General features: G+C 42.1%; 1 protein-coding gene across 2 annotated transcripts in view; it reads left to right on the forward strand.

Annotated features, from left to right (window-relative positions):
• The window catches only part of LOC149311450 (microcephalin-like), a 110,792-nt gene extending 102,015 nt beyond the window's left edge, over nt 1-8,777 (forward strand). For both annotated transcript variants that reach the window (XM_089531087.1, XM_089531089.1), the window contains 2 exons: nt 4,964-5,201; nt 7,960-8,777. In XM_089531087.1, the coding sequence (XP_089387213.1) occupies nt 4,964-5,201; nt 7,960-8,021 (300 nt within the window). In that variant the 3' untranslated portion in view covers nt 8,022-8,777. The remainder of the gene's footprint in view (nt 1-4,963; nt 5,202-7,959) is intronic.
• The last annotated feature ends 8,369 nt before the right edge of the window (nt 8,778-17,146 follow it).

A 17,146-nucleotide genomic window follows, 5' to 3' on the forward strand; every position in this document is an offset into this window, starting at 1 on the left:
ATTTCGTATCCCGAGGTACCACTGTACTTTTGTTGATGCAGCCTAAAATTGCATTGGCCATTTTAGCTGCTGCATCACACTGTTGACTCATGTTCAATTTGTGGTCTGCTTGGACTCCCCCATCCTATATCTGTGCATTTTATTTTTCCTCCCTAAGTGCAGTACCTTACATTTCTCCATGTTGAATTTCATTTTGTTAGCTTTGGCCCAGCTTTCTAGTCTATTCAAGTCATTTTGAATTTTGATCCTGTCCTCTGGAGTATTAGCCATTCCTCCTAATTTGGTGTCATCTGCAAATTTGATTAGTATGCCCCCAATTCTGTCATACAAGTCATTGATAAAGATGTTGAATAATACTGGGCCCAGGACAGAGCCCTGTGGGATCCCACTGCTCTCCAGGATGAAAAGGAGCCATTGTTGAGCACCCTCTGGGTTCGTCCCATCAACCAGTTACAAATCCATGTAACAGTTGCCTTGTCTAGCCCACATTTTACAAGCTTGTTTGCAAGAATATCATGGGGAACTTTGTCAAAGGCCTTACTGAAATCAAGATATACTATATCCACAGCATTCTCTTCATCTACCAAGCTGGTAATTTTATCAAAGAAAGAGATTAGATTTGTCTGGCATGACTTGTTTCTCTGAAACCCATGTTGACTTTTTGTGATTATAGAATTGTCTTCTAGATGTTCACAGACTCTCTGTTTAATGATCTGCTCTAGAATATTTCCTGGGATTGCTGTCAGACTAACTGGACGATAATTGTTGGGATCCTCTTTTTTCTCCTTTTTGAAGATGGGGACAACATTTGCCCTCCTCCAGTCTGCGGGGACTTCTCCTGTTCTCCAGGACTTCTCAAAGATTATTGCCAATGGCTCTGATAGTACAGTTACCAGTTCTTTTAATACCCTTGGATGTAGTTCATCTGGGCCTGGAGACTTATATTCATTTAGATTAACAAGGTATTCCTCTACTATCTCTTTGCTTATTCTATGCTGAAATTTCCCCATTCTGTCCTCTGCTCCTCAGGTTGAGCACCCTTTTCCTTTTCTCATCCCACCAAGTTTCAGTGATGCCTATTATATCATATTTGCTTTGTTGTACTAGGAGTTCAAGTTCCTCTTGCTGATTTCCCATGCTCTGTGCATTAGTGTAGAGACATCGCAGACCAAGGGTCCCCTTTACTTGCTGCCTGTGCAAGTTTTTTGGCCTCCCACTGTTGGGTCCTTGAACTATTTGTCTTGTTTCTTTTGTATCAGTTTGACTATTTTCTCCAGCCCTTTTGCCTTCCTTAATATTGTCTCCCTCCCCCATGTAACTCAGTTTAAAGCCCTCCTGATCAAATTCTTGAGACTGTTGGCAGAAACATTTCTTCCAACTGGCGTGAGATGCAACCCATCCGTGTGTGGAGTCCTCATTTGTAAAACTGTGTGGAGGAACTACAAATAATTTTGGCTCAGTCCAGATGGGCCAAATATGGCGTGCTTGTGCCGTATTAGGGCTAACGGACTGCACGGCAACTGCACGGTCCCTAGTCCTATTACGGTGCCGTGTCGGAACAATGGTGGCATCCTGTACAGATGGTCACCACCATTGCTACATAAGTGCTGCACGGCTTCCGCATGGCACCGCGCTGCACTTATGTAACTAGTTCACCATGGCTCGCCATGGCGGACTATTTACACTGCAAGACATGTGGTGTAGTATGTACTCTATTGGCAAGGCTAGGTAGAGACATGAGGCTGGAGAGAGATGCAGCTGAAGACGCACTTAGGATCTATGGCTGGATTCCAAGTTTTGTGATCAGCACAAATCCTTGCCTCCCAAGATTTCACAGATCCTTGCATCTCTCCAGTCACACCTCTCTCCAGCCTTGCATCTCATTTGTTCACTACTTGGCTGAAATGAGACTGAGGATCTGAGAAATGAATAAGCAAGAGCACCAAACAGCTGCTGCCTTAAAGGAAGAAGCAGATGACTAGCAGCAAAAAGTTTTGCATTTTGGAAGTTTTCAGATTTCTGGACTAGGGATGCTCGACCTGTAGTACAGGCTGTTAAGTATACTTATGTTTAGTACAGCTTGATGCCATTAAAAGGCTTGGGCCTTTTAATTTTGTAATACCATGAGTTTTAGGCTTTTATTTTGAAAGGTATAAAATGTAAGGTTCTCCCCCATCCCAGTTTTCTTGTCAGCTGAAGTATATTTTCAGAATAATAGGGTTGAGACTGTGAAAATAAAATGACTCTTTGGTTACAACAACCACAGCAAAGAAAAGTCTTCAGATACAAGGCTGAACAAGCAGGAATTCAACAGATCTTTCCCATCATTTCTTCCAAAATGTGTTAAACAGCAGGATTACAATCAAGTTAAACTGTATGTATGTTCCTTGTGGCAATGTAAGGCTCTTGCTGGGTTTTTAACATAAACAGAGTTTGTCAGTTCTAATCAGCTTCAGATTGAGCTCCAGGCTAGCAAAAGCGACAGGACAATTTTAGCACAACGTCTCTTGAAAACTGGTTTGATTATTAATTTTAGATAAAGTTATGCTAGATTAAAGTCTCCTGCAGATTGTTTTTCTTCTTTTGGATTTCACTGATTAGCCTAAACAGGAGATTAAGTGATGTCTGTGATGTAAGGGAAATGTCCTTTTGGGTACTTAAAAGTCTATTTTGAATTTACAATGATTCAGTTCTAGCACTTTAAACATCATGTATGATATCCCTGTTAATGTGAACATTTAACTGTTTAACTGAATCACTTTGTGTTTTCAGGAGGAATATATATTTTGCAGTTGCTTAAAGTCAGTATATAGGCCCAATGCATACATCACAACCCATCTCTTAACCTTGGCTGAAAAATAAAGTTGACTCTCTCTTTTGCATAATTCCTACTCTGTTCCTAGCATTCACCAAGCTTGGATCCTAGTCAGGGAGAATCCTTTTAGTATTAACCATAAATTACTGTCAGCATACTTATAAACCAAGATTGAGGCTTCTTACACATTGTGTTCAATAAATACAAATATTAGACTTTGATGCATAAGACAGGAAAGCTGTCTGTTGCCAGAGACTGAATGGACAAGCTAGGGCTGATGGTGGCCCTCTGACCACCTTGGGAAAACCAAGCTGTATTCTAAAGGCAAACTGGACATTTTCCCACTGATCTGACATTAATTTGAATATCTCAATAAATAAGCCTTATCTACTAAAAGAAAAATCCCAGAAATGTCTGCTAAATGTGTCCTTATTAGAGAAATCTCTATAAGTGAAAAGAGAGAGAGAAAGATAAATTCTGTTCTGAAATGCTGGTTCACATGTTCAACATATAGTATTACGTCAGCATTCGTATGTATTTTATTATTCCTAATATGAAATTACAGAATGAAACTACTAAAATCTCTAAATCACTGGATGATACAGATTTTCCTGCACTAAAAATATCATAGACTATTTAAACCCATTGTATATTATTTTTATCGGTCTTACACTTGGTCAGCAGAATCTGAATCTGAATATGCTCTTGAGATTCTTGAATTAAAACAGAAGTCAAATTGCACCTGACGGATCTTGATTAAGTTTTAGCTTATTTCAAGTTGGAAGTGCTGTAGTGGTAATGAAATGTTCTTCCATTGAATTTATATTCTGATTGTCTATTTCTAGGATAATACATAGATAACACAGTGACTATTACGTGATCAAATGACAGCATTTGTGTTTTAGGAACATTTTCTTCAATACAGACCCCATAGGATTTGATGTGAGCAAAAAGCTGCATAATAGTAAAATTAATAGCATAATAGCAGGATGCATTGGCTTAGTGGTTAAGATGCCAATTCTGATGATCAGAAGATTGGAAGGTTGGCAGTTCGAGACCCAAGTGCCATGCGATGGAATGAGCTCTTGTCACTAGTCCCAGATTCTGCCAACCTGGCTGTTCAAATGCAAATAGGTAAATAGGTACCACTTTGGTGGGAAAGTAAGCAGCATTCTGTGCAGTCATGTTGGCCACATGACTACTAGAGTAGTCCTTGGACAATGCTGGCTCTTCGGCTAAGTAACGGAGATGAGCACTATCCCCTAAAGTGGGTTACAACTACACATTCATGTCAAGGGGAAAACTTTACCTTTACCTATCATTTCCCCAAAAAAGGAAACCTATTAAGTTCAATTCAATATCTAAATAATATACAATAAATTTTTAAATTTTTCATAGTTTTTCTAAACTGGTTTTCACAGAGCTTATATTAATGTTGTCTGTTCTGCTGATAAATCTAGGACTATGTCTAGGACTTAGGTCTTTTCATTTTAAATTGAGACTATGGTGGGAACTCGCTTGTGTTTCTGATGGATCTCATTCCTTCCAAGAGAAATGGCAGCTCCCTCTCTGTCCTTCAGATCCTCAAGCATCCTGAAACCCTCTGGAGCAAGTATTTTAGTATTCTGACAGTAGGCCACAGTAGGAGAGGGAGGGAAAGATAAGTAGTCTTAATTCTACTTCACTTGGATACCAAAATATATCATTGGATCCTTGCTGCTGAAGTAATAGTATGTATTAACATGCTGCTTGTTTAGATTTCGTGTGTGTGTGTGTGTGTGTGTGTGTGTGTGTGTGTGCGCACGCACACACACATATACATACATGAAATTTTAATAAGCAGCATGTTCTAAAGGCAAATATTACGTACTGATGTGGACCAAGGATGTCCTGAGACTTTTTGCTATCTAATGGAGTAACAGATGGTATCTCCCACCTGCCCAAACCAAGATACATTGTTGAAACCAGGCAAGATGCAGAAAATTCTTCAAGCAAAATTCCTCAATAGCAACTGACCAACTAACAATTTTCTATCCTTCAAGACAACCCAAATCTGCTGCCTGCGCCAGGCTTATCAATCTACTTAATGTTTAGGGTAGCCCTGGTGTCACAAAACAATAATGTGAGCTTTTTTCCTCTTTAAAACAGATCTGCCGATTTCAGCGGTATCTTCCAAACAAGAAAGATCATCAGAAGCTTTTTTCAGATCAGCCCATGATGTTCATATCACGTACAAGTCAACCTCCCTGCAAGAAACTCTGTGAGTTAGTAGAACTTTGTGGAGGAAAAGTGTGTAAAACAATCCGTCAAGCTAAAATCTGTATTGGCGAATGTAGGGTTGGCAAGTACACAGATGTGCAGTGTTTATCAGAAAAATGGATTCTAGGTAAGAGATCTCATTTTTTTACTTTGTAGTATAAAACTATGCTGGTGTTAGCATCTAATTCTTGAAATTGACATATCTGCCACTAGTACTGTTAATCACATGATTGCTGTCAATTTGCATGTTTGAAAAGCTAACTCCTTCTCCAAGTAAAACTCCGGCGGGATACAGACCGCCATATAGTACGTCTTCTATACGTACTAGGGTTAGGAAGGGGCGGTTCCTCCTCACCCCCCTAACCCTAGTACGTATAGAATACGTACAACATGGCGGCGCCCCTTCCACATGGGGGCCGCCATGTTTACGTATCGGACGCTGAGCGTCCGTACGTGTCGCGGCGCCTATGACGTCGCGAGTCCGCGCCAGGCGCCTCGCAACGTCATAAAGGCGCCACAAAAAGAAGCTCCGAAATGGAGCTTCTTTTTTGCTCCGCGCAGGAGCCGCGTGGTTTGGCTGCTGCGGCTCCCTCGCGGAGTAAATGGCGCCGGCGGGAGACCGCCGCAAAGCGGCGGTCTGTATCCCGCCACTGTGACCTTGAAAACCTGCCATAACATGCAAGCCTACCATAACCTGGTGGTGGTGGTGTTCCTTCAAGTTGATTCCAACTTGTGGCAACCCTAAGGTGAACCTATCATAGGGTTTCCTCGGCAACCCTATCATACAGTTCACCACTACCATCTTCTTAGGCTGAGAGAGTGTGACTTGCCTCAGGTCACCCAGTGGGTTTCCATGGCTGAGCCGGGATTCTAACCCTCGTCTCCCAGTGTCCTAATCCAACACTCAAAGTACTATACCACACTGGCCCTCTTAGGAATGTGTTAATGTGCAAATTTGGGTTTGGTTGGTTTTGTCAAGTTAAGGTTTTGATTCTTTACTACTATGAAGTGGTTACCTATAAACATATACTAGCCTGAATCCTATTGATGGTGGCACAGTGGTTAAATGCCTGTACTGCAGCCACTCACTCAAAACCATAAGGTTGCAAGTTCAGTATCAGCAAAAGGGCTCAAGCTTGACTCAGGCTTGCATCATTCTGAGGTTGCTAAAATGAGTACCCAGCTTTTGGGGAGCAATTAGTTTAGATTCAGGCTACTGAGTTCGGTAACCAGGGTTATACTTTTTCCTGTTCCTAGGATCAGAAAAATTCCTGTTGCCATATAAATCTATCACTTCAGCTCATTCAAAGGTTTCCCTATCTGACTGCAGGCAAATGCATGCCAAAGTAGAGCTCATGATTGCTTGCACAGACAGGAGATTGCTGTGTGATCTAGTTGTTGTAGTCTGAGCTGTGACAATTTTTCCCTGTATATGTGCATTATTTCCCAGATGGAAATTTCCAGGGTACATTGGGAATGCTGGCTAGAGAGCTGCATCCCCATCCATGCACTAGGCCAGGGGTTGGCAACCTACGGCCCGCGGGCCGGATCCGGCCTGGCGAGGCCTTGGGACCAGCCCCAGCCTGGTCCTGCCACCAATTGCCGTCCACACCGTTCCGGGCACCATTTTGAGTTCGGCCCCCAGTTGTCTGAGGGACAGCAACCCGGCCCCTGGCTCAAAAAGATTGCCTACCCCTGCACTAGGCTAAAGCCCCATTCACTTCTGGAAGCATATTTAATCAACATGTGGGGACAAAAAAGAGGCCTGTTTCCAGTGCTGTCATTCTCCTTTAGCAGAAAGCAACAGGACTGCACAAAAGGGCAGAAAAAAATTAACTTTTTAACAGATTTGTTTTTAAAAAGTAAAATTTTAAATTTAATTTTTAAAAGCCTGGAACCTTTCCTTTCTCCTCCCACTGAGCCTCACCTAACTCACACCAACTCTTCAGCATTTTAAAGGGACCCAGGCAAACGCCACATCCCATTTCTGCAAAAAGGCCAAAATTTGGGGAACAGTGATTTCATTCCTTCCTTAAGATGTCGCCTAGTGTGGCTCACACACCCCTAGTGATGCCCCTGCTCCTCTCTACTCGCATTAATTCAACACATTTTCAGAATGAGTGACCACTTTAATAGTTTCAGTATCCTCAGTGAAAGAAGATCCCACATTGAGTTAGTCAGTAGATCTCCCAATTATCTATTTGATTTTATGCAGACAAAGAGGAAATGCACGCATCCAAAAGCTGCTTCTAATCTCACCATATATCAAAATATTGTCTGAGCATTAGTGACATTCCTGTGATTAACAGGATAATTTTTCCCCAAACAGTCTGCTAAAAATCAAAGTCTAGACATTTTCTTATTAAAAATAAAAAAGATGGTTCATAGCCTTAATGTTGTATATTTTCAGTTCTATACTAAGTTATATCTCAGTTGGGGGAGTTAATTGAACTGAACCTTAACACCCCTTTCACTTCTTTGCCCTTTTGAACACCATTTTTTCTAGACTGAACAATGAAGGAATACACTAGATTTTACAGTGAAATTGGATGTCACTATTTTTATATACTAGGGAAAATACAGTGGACCCTTGTTATACGCTGGGGTTTGGTTCCAAGATCCCCCGTGGGTAACAAAATCGGTGGATGCTCACGTCCCATTAAAAATAATGACATAGCAAAATGGTGTCCCTTATAAAAAATGGAAAATCAAGGTTTGATATTTGAAATTTATACCTTTCTTTTTTAACATTTTCAAACCATGGATGCTTGAATCCGTGTATAAAAAAATATGTGTATAAGAAGGGCTGACGGTATACATGTTCAAGTGTACAGATCTGTTGATTCTGCGTTCATTCTAAATAATATTCTTTACTTTCCATCCAGATTCAATTACCCAGCACAAGATCTGCCCCATGGAAAACTACATATTTCCCAACAGAGTTTAGCATCCATTGGATTATTAATTGTCACAATCTTTGGAATTCATCTAGCAAACTGAATAGTGAATCCTTGCAAGCTTCAGTTTGTCAATGGAACATTATTGAAGTAGTTGAAAAGACAAGCTTTACAAAAAAACTCCAAGAATTTGCAACATTGAGAAGTAAGAGAATGTGTTTAATGCACATGTTTAGTTTCACACACAGTATAGCCCAATGTTTTTTTTAAAAATACTATCTGAACAGTCAGTGAACATCACATAGATAATTATATTGTGGTAAAGCCACTATTTTAATTTAGTGAATGTTAAATTGGGCTGAAATATCTCTACCTGGTGCTTATGAAGTCAAATTCTAGAAAATATAAAGTTGCACAAGATGAATCGGATCAATATTTTTATTCTTTATGACCATAAAGTCTCATCTATTGGCTTTGTACAAATGTTTAACAAAATTGCCAATGCAAGGCTGTTTGCCAGTGAGGAACCACTCTTCATGGACAGCCATACAAACTCTTTTATTAGGGAATTTTCTGCCAAGGCAGCAATATGTCATAGGCTGAAACAGAAATATTTTAATGAAAAGTGACATGTGAACACATGGTTCCCAGTAAACACCAGAATATGATGTTTAAAACTGTATCATGGTCTTCTAGCCCTCTCATAAATGTTTTACACATGAAAAACTTGTCATCGCTTATTTATGTAACCAAACATTCTAAATTGGTTTTGTCATAAATTCTCTTGAAATGAATTTCAAGCTGTGAACAGAGCAGCCTCTTGGGATAACTGTTCTTTTTTTAGGCACATGTGTAACAGTTTCTATAGTGAGAGCTTAATAAAGATATTTATTTAAATGACAGACTTGACGCCATTGTTTTCATAGGTATTGCTCCCCACTTGGTAGCTGTGTGGCAAATGTAGTTTTTTGTGCATTCATTGTTAAACAGTCTTGCTTTTAGCTACTTACATGAAAATATGTCTTAGAGTATCTGTAGTCATTAGAACATATGCAAGTAGGAACTGTTTTGACTAATATATATTTGCAAAAAGTCCTCAGAACAATCCATCACAGGTAGAAGTCTCCTCTTGCACTTGGGGCACTTCACTCACTGCATACCTAAATATCAGGTTTGCCACCAGTTGCACACTGAACAACAAATTTTATCTGTATAATGCATGTGTTGTTTTCAGACATTATGTTTCATCAAGAAACATTAAAGTTACTGTTGGACATGAGAGCACGGCCTAGGTCATTCAAACACAAAGACTGGTGAGGACATTTGTGCCTATTCTGTGAACAACATACTGTGAAATGTTAGCCTATCAACTGGCATAAGGTCTTTAAGTCTGGAGATGATCTAGAGGTCTTTGTGCAAAAGAAACAGCAAATCCAGGGAGATCATCATTCCTGCAGAATTACCTTCTAAATCTGCCAGAGAAAATAATGAAAGCCTAGCTTGTCCTCTACAAGGCAGGAGATCTCCTTGGTGAGTTCCTGCATGGCAGGGAACTGGATGGCCCTTGTGGTCTCTTCCAACTCTATGATTCTGTGGTCCTAGGTGCTCCCAAAGCTGTGAATCCTGAAAAGGTAACTATGGCTGTGACACAGTCAAAAAAACCAAATGCATTAAGCAATACTAATTGCTTTTACCTTTTTCAATTAATTTTCCATGACAAGTGGACATTCAACATCTCTTGTTTACAAGCACAGATGATGGTCTACTTATTAGAAATCTCCAATACCCAGAGTGCATTGTAGCATAACCTGTGAGGAGTGATACATTATGCCCTTTCTCCATTTACATGAGTGATAATATAGACTAATTTTCCTTGGTAGAAACTACTTACAAAAATAGGTCTTCTAGATAGTGCAGCAACTATGGGATAGTTCCCAGTGGGAAGATTGTCTGCCCTTGGATAAACTGCTTTCGGACATTCCCAAGCTAGAGGCCTTGGGACAAGAAATGGACTGTGCCTCTTAGAGCAGTGGTTTTTAACTTTTTCTTAACCAGTGACCCTCTTTAAATATCCTTTTTGCAGCAGAGACTTGCAAGACTTAACTCAAAATTTAAAATCCTAAAGTGTATCAAATATTTATTTAAAGGGTCTTCATTTGGAGAGAAGGGAGAAAGAAATGTACAAATTCCTATTATTTTAGATTGTAAGCCCAAGGGCAGGGAATCGTCTAACTAAAAGATTGTATGTACAGCGCTGTGTAAATTTACAGCGCTTCATAAATAAAGGTTAATAATAATAATAATAATATTTTTATTGGAATGATTCCAACAACAACAACAAACAACAATAATACCTGAACACTGAACCATGGCCTAATATTATTTGTTAATTTTATTTAAATAATTAATGAGAAGGCTGGTGTTACATTTCATTTACAAGCCTTGTTATATTGGGCTTAATAGCTGAAACTTGTATCCAGAGTTCTGATTCTATGTTTTTCAAACAGTTTCTTATACTTAATTTTAAGGTAAATGGGAACAGAGAATGATTCTTCACACAAATATGTTGTTACAAAAGGCAACAATACTTTCATGCTGTGCAGCCTAGCAACAGTGGAGCCAACAAGTCCATCTTTGCCCTCTATCCCTCCATCCCATCCTTTCCAGCTGAGAGCACTTCAGTCTCCCATCAGAAATGCATAAACACCAGCTCAGCTGCTTAACCCACCTCCTCTGGAGTTGAGATATTTCTGACAAGAGACCGAACTGCTCTTGGCTGGAAATGAGGGAAGGGAGAGGAAAAGAGAAGGCAAAGGCTGGCTGGCTCCACTGTCATTTAGCTGTTCAATTCACCTCCTACTTGCAGTGGAGCAGCCACTTGACAAGGAACGCAGAGGCCCAGCCAGCCAACCAGCTTTTGCTTTGGCTCTTGTCACGTGGCCACTCCACTGCAGTTAGACCATGAGCTGAGCAGCTTTCAAACCTTTGAGGCCCCCAGATGGCTTCCAGTGACAATGGCAGCACAACTGCTCAGTGTCTCATGGGGCTTATGAAAGAAGACTGTAAAATAGCAGTGGAAGCACCTTTTCAATTGATTGCAGAAAAGTACAAATTGCCCCCTTGCTAAATAGTGATCAGAGGAACTCAGCAGGGACCTGATTGCCAGTAGTCAGTGTCTGGTGGATAAAGAGATCGGGAAGGAAAAAGGACCAGGACCGGGACACAGATGGCACTGAGGAGGTTGTAAGAGCTGTTCACAGCTGCTTTTTGCAGCGTGTTGGGTGTGAGTGCCATCACCTCTTTTTAAATTCAAGATAGAAAATAAATTCGAACAAGGTAAGCGACACCCAAGGAGATCCAAGAGGTTAATAATGCTCCCAAACTCGTATACTAGCTATTTAATGGAGTATGGCATCACAATAAGAGAAATATCACATAGTTCATTCAGGAGATGGCTTATGCTGTGCCTTAATGCTGCTGAATCAAAAAAAAAAAAACATTCAGTTTTCTAATGAATAACTAAAAGTAAATATTTTTATTACTTTTGAGAAACAGGATAGTAAAGAGTTGCTTTTAAAAAATATATTCATAATGTTGATGTTGGGTTGGGTTGATGGGGGTACTTTTCCTATTTCTTTTCAAATATCCCTTGTTGCAGGTCCAGGAAAAATTGTTCTCCAGTTACATTTATGGATTGTAATCATTTTGGTCCAACATTATTTTTGGTGCTACCGTTGTTCACAGTTTTTGGTATCTGGGATCTGAAAAAAGAGGCTTTTCTTACACCAGCACAAAGTTCTCCTGAAAAAATACATTTTCCCAATCAACCTTTCCTTAAGAACACTCTTTTAAAGATATATATTTCCGTTCTACAACTGTACTATTCATCCTGATATATAGAAAGTGCACAAATTGGCTTTCTGATATAAGCTTGTTGCCATAAATAAAAATCCAGTCACTTCTTTCTATTGAAAATAATTGGGATGCTACTTGAACAAACTTCTCTGAAGGCATCCTATTCACTGAGTGATAAAACCATTACCATGGGAATGTCTCATCTATCAGGGTTTGATTCCAAAGAAACCCTGCAGAAGGGGAAAAAATTATTAGTTAATAGACAATGATGTGCGTGCAGTGCCATTGGCTAATGTGGAGTGGGGCAAACCACAGGAGCTCCAATCCACAGATGGCTAGCCCACTAATACAGTGGGCTAAATGTATTAACTAGCACACACTGTATATACTTATGTATATGTCTAAAAATTTGGATCAAATAATCAACAAAAAATCCGAGTCATCTTCAATGTAAGTACTCTAAAAAATGCAACCTGGTGAAAGACAAGAGCGTAATCTTTCCCAGAAGTACTGACAGTACCACCCCTTTGCTGACTAATCCATCCAGTTTTTGGTGTTAGCGCTGTTATGCCCACTGGAATTTTGTAATGTCTTTGACATTTATTTCCTTTGCTTCATCCTGTAGATCAGGGGTAGGCAACCTTTTTGAGCCAGGGGCCGGGTTGCTGTCCCTCAGACAACTGGGGGGCCGAAGCTGGGGGGAGCTTCCACCCTCTGGGGGTGGGGCTGCATGCCGGGGGTGGAGCTTCCACCCACCGGGGGCGGGGCTGAATGCCGGGGGTGGAGCTTCCACCCTCTGGGGGCGGGGCCAGCACTGGAGGCCTCCACCTCTTTGCCGGCCCCTGAGGGGGCCTCCCGCCAGGCCCTGGACTCCCTCAGGGGGCCCTTCCTCCGCCAAACCTCTCTCTCCGGAGAGAGAGGTCTGGCGGAGGAAAGACCCCCAGGGAGCCCAGGACGCTGGCCCGCCAGGCCCTGGGCTCCCTCAGGGGGCCCTTCCTCCGCCAAACCTCCCTCCGGAGAGGTTTGGTGGAGGAAAGACCCCCAGGGAGCCCAGGAGGGAGCAGGAGGACCCCTGCCTCCCTCCCGCCTGGCCCGCGGCTGTGAGGCAACCACGGGTAGGGCAGGAGGGAGGAGGAGCACCACCGCCCCCTCCTGCCCTGTCGAGGACTAGAGGAGGAGCTCCTCCTCTTGAGGCTGGCTGGCCAATGTGGGCAAGCTGGAGCTCCAACAGCCCGCCCCCTGCCAGCAGCCATTGACCAGCCAGCCCCAGGAGGAGAAACTCCTCCTATTTAGCCCTCCACGCAACCCTGCAGGTGCGTGCAGGGCTATAGGAAGCCGCGGGCAGGCAGTGGTGGCGGCGGCGCACTGTCTGTGGCCCGCCCTCCTCGCCGCCGCCGCCCCAATACCACCTGTGGCAATCGGCTGCAGGACCGGGCTGGGGCTGGTCCTGCCGCCTCCGTGGGCCGAATCCGGCCCACGGGCTGGGGGTTGCCGACCCCTGCTGTAGATTCTTTGTTTCATGCCCCCAGGTTTTACTCTTGATTATCCATGGGTCATTTCAAAATCCATAATTTTGGCCCCAAAACCTGTCCTTGACTTATACATGAAGTCGACTTATAGTTGAGTATGTATGGTAAGTAATCACAGAAGTAAAAGAGAGCTCTGCTTTCCAGCAGAAAGTTCCAAAGGGAGGCCCATTTAGTGTTTCACAAATACAGCCAGCCCTCAGTATCTGTGGGGGATCTGTTCCAGACCCCCTCCCTATGGATACCAAAATCTGCAGGTGCAAGTCTCGATGTCCCCAATGATGGTGAGTGCATGTGGCTGCTCCACTATGAGGGACAGCTCGTCCTCACCACTCACCCTTTGCAAGTGGAACTGGTGGACAGGAAAAAAGAGGAGAAAGAAAAAGAGAGAGAGGGTGGGAGAGAGGGAGCTCACCTGGTGTTGAATCCGGGGCCAGGGGACATTGGCCTTCCCCCCCTGGGGTGTAGGGGACCCTCCCTTTGCCCCATCCTGTCCTGGCCCTGGCTCTTCAGGGTGCATGCAGAAGGCCAGCCCAGTCCTGCCCCCCCCCCCCACAGGGACTCTTTACTGCTGCTGGACCCCTCACTCTGGTGAGCCTTGGGTTCCCCTGGTGAGTCAACCTAGCCAAGTGGCGAAAGCTCTCCTCCCCCCGCCCCCCACCAGCCTTTGGCCCTGCATCTCCCAGATGCCAGGAAGGTGCAGTGCATGTCTCCCCATTTGTGTGTGTGTCTCTTCATGGCCCCCTCCTTCCCTCTCTCTTCCCATCCTGGGGGAGGGGGGCAGACTAAGAGGAAATCCCATTGTTCCTAATGGCAGTGCCCCAATGTATACGCACCGCCATTGGGAACAATACAGGCTTACCATTCACAGATACTCAAAACTATGGATGGCAAGTCTATGGATACCAAGAGCCAACTGTAGATGGAAACACCTCCAAACCTTTTGCTCATGGTCTGAATGGAATATTCAGGGACATAGCCACTGGAATATCAGCATACAAAGGGATCTTGCAGCATCTTAGAGACTAACTGTGCAAAATAAGTTGTAACATGAATTTACGTAGACTTGGTTTACTTCCGCAGACAATATTGTAACTGTGGGATGTATGTCAGTGCCTATCCGTAACAGTCTTCCATAAAATATCACAAAAGCAGAAGGCATTAATATGTCCTTCTAGCTAACTGCTTATTAGAGGACGGTATTCATTATTACTGCAACCCATTTCTTGAACAGAGGTCCTTTTCATCATAAAACAGGGCCTTAAAACAACTTTCTTCCATCCAGCGCAGCTAGTAACATTAGTAATGAGATTGCCTGGAGGTAGTTGATGGCAAGGATGAAAGCTAATGATAAGTGGGTGGATCTGACATCTCATTTGTCACACAGAGCTTTCCATTATAGTGGCCTCTAAACAGCATGTAGATAACCAGTACATAAATGACTATGCTGGTGCTAATGTCGGAAGATCTGCAACAGCTTTCCCAGGGCACAGATTAGTTTTGCCATGGTTACTTTCATTTCCTTCTCTTGTTTGGATGAAAACCTCTGATGGGCTTGTTTACAAGCAAATACTTGTCAAGCTTTTAAGATATTTGCATTGTGCAGCAACATTTTTTGGATTCCTGTATCCTTTGATCAGATGTTACTATTTTATTTGAGGTCAGGAAGCTGTTAAATCTCATTCCAGTTTCCCACTGAGTGACTAAGCCACAGAAAGGGCACGTGTTGTCCCCCTCAAAAGTTGTTGGACTGCAATTTCTATCATCTCTTGCCATTGTTCATGGTAGTTAGGCTGATGGGAGCTGCAGTCCATGTGAAGGGTTATTATTCCCATCCGGGGCTAAGCATTTGATTAGACACCCATTTTGACTGGAGGTAGCTTTTCAGGGAAATCCTTTAAGTAGACTGACACAATCTTGCCTTGTTGTACAGCACATTTTCAACAACATCATTTTATTTTAAATGGAATTTTGTAACATTTCCATTACATTCCAGTTCCCTGTACCTGTCTGTAGGTGTCTTCAGGCAAGTTAGTGGCAGGAATGGTGTATTTCAACCACCTTCAGGGTAGGAATACAGGAGCGTCTCCTAATGGGAGTCATTTGCCTTTTTGTGGTTTCCAGAGCCAAGTTAGCTTAAATTTGCAATGAACTGCAGTTCCCATCAACCTATATAGCAGGTGGCAAGGGACGATGAGGACTGAGGTGCATCTAGAGGACCACCTGTTGTCCACCTTGACTGTAGGGCTTTTTATAAGTTTTATAAGTCCTAGAAGAAAACAAATAGTATGTGTGTTACTTTCTGAATTGCGAACCACTACTACTCCTGAACTAGTAGAATCTTGGACATATTCATGTAAAGGAAATTCTCCCACCTTTGTCCAGGCTATTTCCTTCTGGTTTATATTGCCTTTTAGCCATGTCCATTTGATATTTAGATGTAAATATCCTGTGTCCTGTACAGCATGAGAGACATGATATCATATTTTTAAAGTCTATAAACACCAGTATTTCCTCACTTGTCTCAAAACAAAATGAGCTCCTTACTTTCTATTTTGTTCCTGCATATGTCATTGAAAGGTATTCATCCTTCTGCTTAGAAAGCTGCTTCAATTGTTTTTTCTTGCTACCAAAAGCTGAGGTGTTTTTACATGCAAGATATCTGCTGCAATGTAAATTGAAAGCCACTGGTATGGTAATGACACCCAGTTCTATTTTTTCTGTCAACCTAACTCCAAGGAACTTGTTTCTGTGCTAAACCAGTATTTGGCATCAGTAACGGACTGGATGGAGCTTAATCCAAACCAGACAGTAGTACTCCTGGTCATTTAAAATGCAGATCACGGTACAGGAATTCAGCTTGTGCTAGATGGGTTGACCCTCCCCCTGAAGACACATGTTTGTCATTTGGATGTCCTCTTGGATTCAGACCTGAACCTGAAGGTTTCTGAACTGGCCAGGAGTGCCTTTGCCAATTAAAGTTAGTGCACCATCTGAGCCCATTCCTGGAAATGTCTAATTTGATCATCGTCTTGTTTATATCTCATGGATTACTGTAATCCACCCTGTGAGGGTGGTACTTTTGAAAATTGCTGAGAGACATCAGTTAGCCCAAAGAGCCAGATTATCAACCAGGCCTACAACTCCCTGAAGATATGGGTTTTCTTCTCTTTAACCAACCAAATATGAAGATTGCAGTCAGCAAGAGAGAAGGCTTTCCTCTACCATCAGTGTAAAAACTTCCTCCTGTCCCCCTTGTGTGACATCAACTGTAGGGACCATCTAAATGCCATCAAAGGTCGTATTAGGATTTATATAACTTCTTTCCCTAACAGACAACACATCTCTTTATTTAATGTCACCACAGACACCTTGCCTTGAGCCCAGGCTTTCAATTAGATAGTACTCCCAGAGGCCAAAAGTGCATTTAAAAAACCAATTCTTTATTTAGAGAAGTTAAAACATAATGATTATTTATTACATTTAAAAAACCCCACACTTTCTTGCACTCCTCTCTAGCTAACTCAGACCCTTATAAACCACTCATTTGTTCCTAAATGCTCTCCCTAATACCAAAATGCTGGTGCTTCTGCATTAGCTGCTGACATCCTGAACTGTATGTTTTCAATTAGAAACCTCTTTGTGCAATCAAAGATATGTTTGATTTCTGTATGAAATTCTAAGAAAATTAAGAATATGCATGTTTAAAAAAAATAGAATTGATCCATGTACTCAAGATTGGAACTGGAAAACAAACAAGAAGAAAGACAGAAAATGCTGAAATAAGATAGGCC

This window comes from Sceloporus occidentalis, unplaced genomic scaffold (genome assembly GCF_023333645.1).
Source record: "Sceloporus occidentalis isolate IW3139 unplaced genomic scaffold, rSceOcc1.0.p SCAF_6, whole genome shotgun sequence".
Classification (NCBI taxonomy): domain Eukaryota; kingdom Metazoa; phylum Chordata; class Lepidosauria; order Squamata; family Phrynosomatidae; genus Sceloporus; species Sceloporus occidentalis.